The sequence below is a fragment of the Prionailurus bengalensis genome, chromosome B1, assembly GCF_016509475.1.
Source record: "Prionailurus bengalensis isolate Pbe53 chromosome B1, Fcat_Pben_1.1_paternal_pri, whole genome shotgun sequence".
NCBI lineage: Eukaryota > Metazoa > Chordata > Mammalia > Carnivora > Felidae > Prionailurus > Prionailurus bengalensis.
Genome location: NC_057344.1, coordinates 101,498,302 through 101,506,939, shown reverse-complemented (window position 1 = coordinate 101,506,939; position 8,638 = coordinate 101,498,302). Strand labels below are relative to the sequence as shown.

General features: G+C 42.0%; 1 protein-coding gene across 2 annotated transcripts; it reads left to right on the top strand.

Moving 5' to 3' along the window:
- Nucleotides 1-376: 376 nt before the first annotated feature.
- Nucleotides 377-5,500, top strand: SPRY1 (sprouty RTK signaling antagonist 1). Of its 2 annotated transcripts, none has more exons than XM_043568913.1 (2): nt 377-489; nt 3,281-5,500. In XM_043568913.1, exon 2 carries the CDS (start codon nt 3,336-3,338, stop codon nt 4,293-4,295), a length of 960 nt encoding a protein of 319 aa, XP_043424848.1. In that variant the 5' UTR covers nt 377-489; nt 3,281-3,335; the 3' UTR covers nt 4,296-5,500. The 2 variants fall into 2 exon arrangements, with proteins under 2 accessions (XP_043424848.1, XP_043424856.1); XM_043568921.1 differs by lacking the exon at nt 377-489 and adding an exon at nt 688-1,510.
- Nucleotides 5,501-8,638: the final 3,138 nt, after the last annotated feature.

Below are 8,638 nucleotides of genomic sequence, written 5' to 3'. Positions count from 1 at the left end.
GGGGCCGCCACTCCTTCCTTTCGCGCGAGGAGCGTTCGGAACCGGAGAAGAACTCACGCGGAGCACGGCGTGCCAGCCTGTGGGCCCGTCACGAACTCTTCTCACTACCGCTCCCCAGCTTGCTTTTCTGGGAGACTCGAGGGCCCCCCCGAAGGGATTTTTTTTTTCTGGTTCGTGGAAGGGGGCTGCAAGAGAAAAGCCCCAGAGGTGGATGTTACTGAGCTGCGCGGCGAACGCGAGCTGTGAGAGGTCTGCTGCGCCGGGCCGCGCGCGGAGACTCCGGAGAATTGTCCTCCGCAGCCGGAAGGGGGCCGCGGGGAGCGCTCCTGCCCGGTGGGGGCGGGGGAGGCCGCGGGCGGACTCGCCGCAGCAGGGGCAATGCCTCCTCGTCCTCCCCGCCACGGTTGATGCGGCGTGAGCACGCTGCCGCCCGCACCGGGACCTGGGCCGGGTCGCACGGCTTGGTCCCCAGCTACCGCTTCGACCTAGGTGAGTGTCCGGCGGCCGCTCCCGGCCGGCGGGGGCGGGGGGGCGTGCGCACCCGGCTGGCTCTGCGCGGCAGGTGCGGGCTCCGGGGCTCGGAGAGGGGGAGGGGAAGTGGAGGGGCGACCCCAGCGCGCGGCGCCGCCCCTCCGGCCGCCTCTCTCCCGGGGCGCTCGGGGCTGGGCAATCGGGTGGGCGACCTGCGGCCGCGGCCGAGGACGGTGAGGCAGGGTCTCCCATCCCCAGTTTCCTGCAGTGCTGGCGCGGTGGCCGGGGTTGTCCTCTGGAAGGAGCCCTCCACGCGAAAGATGGATTCTGGGAGGCTTTTGGGGTGTTCCCCGGAGGACTCTGAGGAACTTCGTGACTTGTGCCAACGGCGGGCTTTCTGTGAAGGAGTTTCCTCAGGCCGGGGGCCGGGAAAGGGCGTGTGTGCGCGCGCGCGCGGGCGCGCGTTTGGGGAGGCAAACCTCGGAATTCGCGGGTAACCCCCTGGACGGAATTAGTCTGCGCCAAAGCGAGCTTCGACTTTATTCTTGTTTTGAGAGCGGTGGAACGGCGAGGGGAGGGGAGAGGGCGCTGCCACTTTAAAAATGGGAAGTCCGCCCTCCTGAGGTAATGGTAACCTCAGCCTCCTCCCCCTCCTCCTGCCCAAAGAGAGGGAGAGAGAGAAAACTTGTTTTCATTCATAACTTTTTCCTTTTCCTTCCTCTCCGTCAACTATTTATTCACCGCTTCTCCCAGCTCGGATTGCAGAGGGCGCAGCTCCACCGTCGTAACTTGCAGTGTGGCGACGCTTCTCTGCTGCCCCTGCCCCCGGCTCATTTCTTCCCGGCTCTTTAGGAATCCGGCTTTTCCTTTAAAGTGTAGACAGATCTTTCTTTCTGACTCTCCATGCCTTGGGCTTGCTTTTGGCGCCTGCATTAGCTCTCAAGGCGCTCCGCGATCTGTAAGAAATCTTGGCGAGATACGCAAAAATGGGTCGGAAATCCACGGTGATCCTTAGGATGTGATGGGACTGTACGAAAAGGTATTGGACTTGGAGTCCTGTTTTCGGTGGGGAAGACAGGTTGCCGAGAGCGTGCGAGCGTGTTCGGGGCTGGATCCGAGAACTGTCAGTGCTAGAAAAGGGGCTTTGCTTCAGATCAGAGGTGGCTAATTTTCTTTTTATCTGCTAATCTGATTTACCAGGCAGCCTGAACTTCGTTACGACCATCATTTAAAACGCAGATGAAGCATGTGCCTGGTGTTTTTACTACACTCTTCAAATCCTGCACGCCTTTTTCTTAACTGTGGGATCTGACTTAGGACTTGGAGATACTCTGCTTTTAAAGCACTGGGTTAAGAGTTCTTTGCAAGGAGGAATGATCTTGTGTGTGCAGAGTATCGAAGGGGTATTTGAACAGTCCTTAAGGATTCCAGGACTAAACCAGGCAGATCATGAATGTGTTTCTTCTGTTGTACAGAGAAGGGCAGAGTTAAGGAGCAACTTGGGAGATCTTCGTTGGGAGAATGAGGGAGGGCAACTCCAAGAAGTTAACATAGAAGACAATCAGTTTAGTTAACAGAATGAAATGGACTTCTGTCTGCCTTATTCCTTCAGCTGGTGTTTTGGCTCAAGGTGGCAGTTGAGAATGGGCATTTTTTTCTTTTCATTCTTGACTCGGAAGGGATCTGTAGACTTTAGAAGGAATTTGTGTGATTCCATTGATTGAAATTGGAAATGTTCTTACGTTTGGTGGTTTTTTGGTGTGTGTGAAGAATGCATTATAAATTAGAAATAACTTACTATTAGTCTGGAAATACAAATGCTTACTTTTATCGGGATATTACTGTACTTATCTTATTTCAAGAAGCACATTGATTCAGAGTTGGCAGTGCTCTTGAGAATCAAGATCTGTCATGTCAATACAGATTTTTAAATTAGAGGAAATGTGGTAATTAAAATGGCCCAGATTTCTCCATACTGCCTTACAGGCCTAATACTTATTTGTACATGAAAGTTATCTTGTTATGTGAGTGACCCCTTAATTTAAACTTAAAAAAAATCCTTTCATGATTTCAAATGTGAATGCTTTTTAACATCACAGCATTGAGTTTTGTGTGTGTGTTGTAGTGGCTGTAAAATACCAAGAGCTGTTGTATTCCTCTATACTCATCTTTACATCTTGTAGATAAATAATGGGTTACCTTTATAATCTTGGTTTCTAAGTATAATGCCCTCTTACTTTGAGATTCCATTTTAGTTTGATGTCTCTTGGATTTTTTGTAATGCATGAAGTATACCTTGACTAATTTCTCATTGTTAATCTAGTGCTTATAACAGTAAACAGCAGAAAGGCCATACGTAATTTTTAGAAAGTGGATGTTTTCCTGTAAGGAAAACACTGATGAACTGATACAAGCTTTCTTTAGATGAGAGCTGTTCCAGGGCTTATCCTCAATATTCCCTATAAGGGCATACTCCATTTTAATTATTTGTTAGATTGACAAACAGGAGGGCATTACTTCTTGATTCCGCTTTTTAGAAGTTGAAAACAACTTTTCACTTTTATGGCATGGGGTCTCTTGCCTGCATTCTTCATCTGTGATGTGGTCCTCAGCCTCTTAGAATTGGACTCTGGCCAGGACCCCAGCATCATTGTAATCCGCTGATGAAGGAGATCATTACCAGGTGGTTTAGGCAATTTGTGACTTGACAGGATTCCCCCCCCCCCCAAAATGCTTCCTGTCATTTATTTTCTCTCTCTCTCTGGTTTTTTTTTTATTTTTTATTTTTTCATCTTTGATTTCCTTTTAGGATTTCAGATGCATGCCAGGTTTCCACTGATTGCCAGAATTCGCGATCACTACACATGGATCCCCAAAATCAGCATGGCAGTGGCAGTTCATTAGTTGTGATCCAGCAGCCTACATTGGATAGCCGTCAGAGGTTAGACTATGAGAGAGAAATTCAGCCTGCTGCTATTTTGTCTTTAGACCAGATCAAGGCCATCAGAGGCAGCAATGAATACACAGAAGGGCCATCAGTGGTGAAAAGACCTGCGCCTCGAACAGCACCAAGACAAGAAAAGCATGAAAGGACTCACGAAATCATACCAATTAATGTGAATAACAACTATGAACACAGACCTACAAGCCACCTGGGACATGCAGGACTCTTAAATAATGCCCGAGGCCCCATTTTGAGCAGATCGACCAGCACTGGAAGTGCAGCCAGTTCTGGGAGCAACAGCAGTGCCTCTTCAGAGCAGGGACTGTTAGGAAGGTCACCACCAACCAGACCAGTGCCTGGCCATAGGTCTGAAAGGGCAATCCGGACCCAGCCTAAGCAACTGATTGTTGATGACTTGAAGGGTTCCTTGAAAGAGGACCTGACACAGCACAAGTTTATTTGTGAACAGTGTGGGAAGTGCAAGTGTGGAGAATGCACAGCTCCCAGGACCCTGCCATCCTGTTTGGCCTGCAATCGTCAGTGCCTTTGCTCTGCCGAGAGTATGGTGGAATATGGAACCTGCATGTGCTTAGTCAAGGGCATCTTCTACCACTGCTCCAATGACGATGAAGGGGATTCTTATTCGGATAATCCTTGCTCCTGTTCACAGTCCCACTGCTGCTCTAGGTACCTGTGTATGGGAGCCATGTCTCTATTTTTACCTTGCTTACTCTGTTATCCTCCTGCTAAGGGATGCCTGAAGCTTTGCAGGGGGTGTTATGACTGGATCCATCGCCCAGGATGCAGATGTAAGAACTCCAACACTGTCTATTGTAAGCTGGAGAGCTGCCCCTCCAGGGGTCAGGGTAAACCATCATGATTTCTGGAAGTGCGTTGGACCTCCTGAACTTCTGGCTTTCAAGCTGTGGCTGTTAAAAAGATTCTATGGCATACTGGTTTTATTTTCTCTACAATTTTCCCACCTTTCTTCCCCTGTTCCTAAGGTTTGACTCATGGATCTTACTCTTCTCTAATGGATGATCTTCAGTAAGAGTGGACTATGAAACTGCACCTGGCTCCCACTTATGACAAGAGCCTCTGCCATCCACGCAGGAGGGTATTGAGAGCCAGTGGGCTTTGGGGAGCCGTTTTGTTCTGCAAGCAACTTTTCAAAAAGTTGTTGTATAAATGAACATACCCACACACATACCCAGTCAATCTGCAGTGATTTAGAGCTGTTTTTGATTGGGTACTCTGGGAGCAGGGAAACTGGTTTTTAAAGAAACAACATTTTTATTGCTTAATTAAGCTATGTGTTAAGTTTGTCTCCAGTAGGGCTGTCTTCATAGCATTGGCCCCTTAAGAAGCATGGGGGGATATATTTTTGTTATAACATAAAAATTTTCGTTTAACCACTGCCCTCTCCTTGCCCCTCAAAGTTCTTTCCCCTCAGTTTTTTTTTTTTTTTCTGGAGATGCCAGGTATTTTTCTTTTCCTATGTAATTTTAGATTTGCTTTACAATATAAATCTTCACATTGGAGATAAATTGGTTGTTTCTTGCTCATCTTTATTCTAGCTTTCATGTTTGTGAAGGACTCAACTACCTTCCTGCCACACCCCACACTTTTTACCAAATTTCTCGTCATTGAGGGCACTTGGATAACTGAAGTTGATATTTACAGCTGATCAGTCTATAGGTGTCACAGAACTATGCTGCCTAAAGTGATCTTGGCCCTTTAATGGTCCTTTTGGCCCTTTGGTTAGCTAACAGCTGGGTAATTCTAATTTTTTCTGTGTTTTCATTGCCTTAACCACAAATTGTGGTGCTTTTTTGTATATTTTATGTATAAATCACAAAGTTGAATTCTGACTATTTTTAAGACAAAAGTCTGTTAAACTTTTTTATTGTAAAGAATATTTATTATGCGAATCTATTATTTTATGATATTTATTGCAAAAGACTGTTGAAATGTACTCATGTCTGAATATAACAAAATATCAATACGTAACGGAAAGTAAGGTGACACGAAGAAAGTACCTATGTTAACTATAATGCAGAAAATATATTAATTAATGAAACCGTCTCTTGATTTCTTCATTTATTAACCTGTACTATTATGGTAATTTTTGTCATTTGCTTTGACTCTTTCTTCATGCACACCCATTTTATCTCTTAGGTGAGCTCAGATTTAGATGTTTCCTGGGAAATGCATTAATCAAAATTTTGTGATCCAAATTCTCTTTCAACGGATGCCCTAATGAATCACTTTATAAAGTGAACTTTTTTTTGCAGTTAATATTAACAATCACTCTCTACTTTGGCTATTTTGTAAGCAAGAGGTTTTGTGTATATCATAATTTCTTGGAAAATGGAACATATCTGTAATTTATGAAAATGTTTTATTTTCTTGGGTTAGTCAAAAATTAATCTTTATCAGTAAAACTTAAAGAACTTAGTTCTATATGCATGCTAGGAGTCTCTAGCTGTGTCACTTTAGTAAAACATGCTAGATGTTAGAGTGTACCAAGGGAAATAGTTCACATTATCAAAGAGAGGCTTTAAAAACATTCCTGTCCCTACCTTTTTATTTTAATAAGTGTTTAATATGGCCTGATCAAATGACATTTTGTCATGTTCTGTGGAATAAGATATCTCAGGGCCTGAAACTTTATATAGACAAAATAAATATTTTTATTTTTTGATCTGCTGAAACCACTCATAGCTAGAATCTTTGATCTGATAAAATTTCGTTTATGCGAATCTTCAAACTCAGTTTTACCCAACTCCCCATGCCTAAGTGCTATGTCAAACCTGAATAATTCTCTGCATTTCAGAATAAGATGCTGACAAAATTTGAACCTGTGATTTAGGCTACCAAAACTCTTTTTTACCAGCTTTTTTGTTTTGGTCATTATCTTTTAGATGATTTGGCTACTTGTTTTAGTACTTCTTTGTAAACGAGCCTTGATTTTGTTTTAATTGGACAAGGCATAAGGGATAGAAACTTGTTTTAATCCTTTCCCTCAAGCCAGTAAACCTATTAGTTGGCATTGTGACGTTTGATGTAATCAAAAATTTTCTCTATGCTCTGAAAGCAGGAGCATTTTTATAAATGAGTATTTGTTTTGGAGGCTACTTCGTAATCTATAGTATTTCAAAATGTGAAGTTATTTTCTTTCATACTCAAGTTATGTAATGTTATCAGTGGTCCCTTAGTATTGGGTTTTTGTTTAAGATTGGCTCCTTAATGAAGTATATAAACACAGACTCCCTCAAAATACTGCATAATTTTTTTCTGTTATTATTCAGACTCTTGGTATAATTAGGATCTGGTGTAAAAGCTGTCTGTAGCTATAATACCCAGACTAAGAAGCTGTAGCTTGTATTGAAAGAGATTAATAGTGTTAATGAGAATGCGGTATGTTTTGGATTTTTAACTTCTGACTATATGCAGAATACATTAAAATTATAATATTAAGATGGTGGTCTGCTGCTGCTAGGGCTTTATGTGCACTCTTGCATGATTTGGAAGTAGCAGTATGTTAGAGTTTCAGACGTCTGACAGGCTTGTTAGATGGCAAAGCATAAACACTTTGATTCAAAACTTCCTCCTTTGTGAAGGTTTACACCTAGAAGAAAAAAATATTAGGGTGTGTCCTTATAAGTGCTTATGAATTCTAGGCTTTCCAACCTAATACTGATCATCATTTTAAAGTGCTAAGTCTTTGAAAGCACCAGCAAAGCTGAAATTTTTTACAGTGCCCACTACCATTTATTTGATACTTCTTTCTTTTTTAATGTTTGTTTATTTATTTTGAGAGAGACAGTGCGTGGGTGGGGGGAGGGGCAGAGAGGGAATCCCAAGCAGGGGTTCTATCCCATGAGCAGTGGGATCATGACACACAGACTGAGCCAGAGCCACCCAGGTGCCCCTATTTGATATTTTAAATGAAACTAACATACCAAATAGATGGGCTAGCTTTCTTTCCTTATTCCATGATTTTGTCCCTTTCCTCAGCTACTACAGCTTGACAGAAATAGTTCCTTTCCAGCATATTTTCTGACTGCCAATTTTTTCATTTCAGAGTTTTATTTAGATAATTTAATTGTGAATAAAACCAAAATGGGATTTCTGTAATTGAGTAGTTTCCTGTCAACAGTTTATAACCCAGCAGGAAAATGAAATGTGAAAAGCAGGTATGATTTCTTTTTGTGAAGGCCTAAGGTGAAACCTTAAATTATAGTCTGCAATAATGATTATATGGTTTTCAAAATCCAAACCATAGAATATTCCAATTATTACTAAGAAAAGTGAAATGTAAAAAACAATGTTCTTTAAAGTGAAAGGAAGTGAGTTAAAAACTAGTCATGTTTTTACCTTAAAATTGATGTCGGAACCAACTCAGAGGATTCAGTTACAGAAGATTGATTTAAGTTTTGAAATTGCCTCCTTTTCCTAAATCTACTCTCCCCCATCTTCAGAATGATGTATTTCATGGCAGTTTTACGTATAGCTGTTTCGCGAAAAAGTACGATCCCTTTTTGAAACATTGAAATAGTGAAACAAAGAACAGAGGGGTCTAGACAGTTCTCATCTTAAACCCTACCCTACCTCCTATATATATATATATATATATATATATTTTTTTTTTTTTTTTTTTTTAATCCCAAGAGTTTCATGTCTTTAAACATCTGGAAAACAAATCTTTAAATCCTCCTTTTGGCCAATTGGAGGTTTTGACAATTGGAGGATTTTTTTCCCCATTATTTCACTGATTTGATATAATAAAAATAGCCAAGTATTTAATAAACAACTTACTGATTCTTAGAATATTCTCTCAGACTATTACCAAGCCATTTTGCTCTATTTATTGAACATTTACCATGTACATTATTCTATATGCAGAATAATTCTAGAGCTAGAAGTAGGTTTGAGTGTATCTTGCTTAATACTTCTCAACCATGTATAAAGCCGAATAGGTCACTAGTTAAAAGTTAAAAATTTGTAGGTCTCTTAATAGTTCAGACCTACTATATAAGGAAAATCTCCAGGGGAGTAGCTTTGTATTCTGTATTTTTAAAAAGCTTCTTGAGTGATTTTATCAGACAATTTTGGAACTGCTTTTTTAGCTTGATGTCTTCATTTTGAGGATGTAGAAACATAAGCCCAGCTTGGAAGATAAACTGTTCATGATATCTAGGGTATAGCCAGGAATCTTAT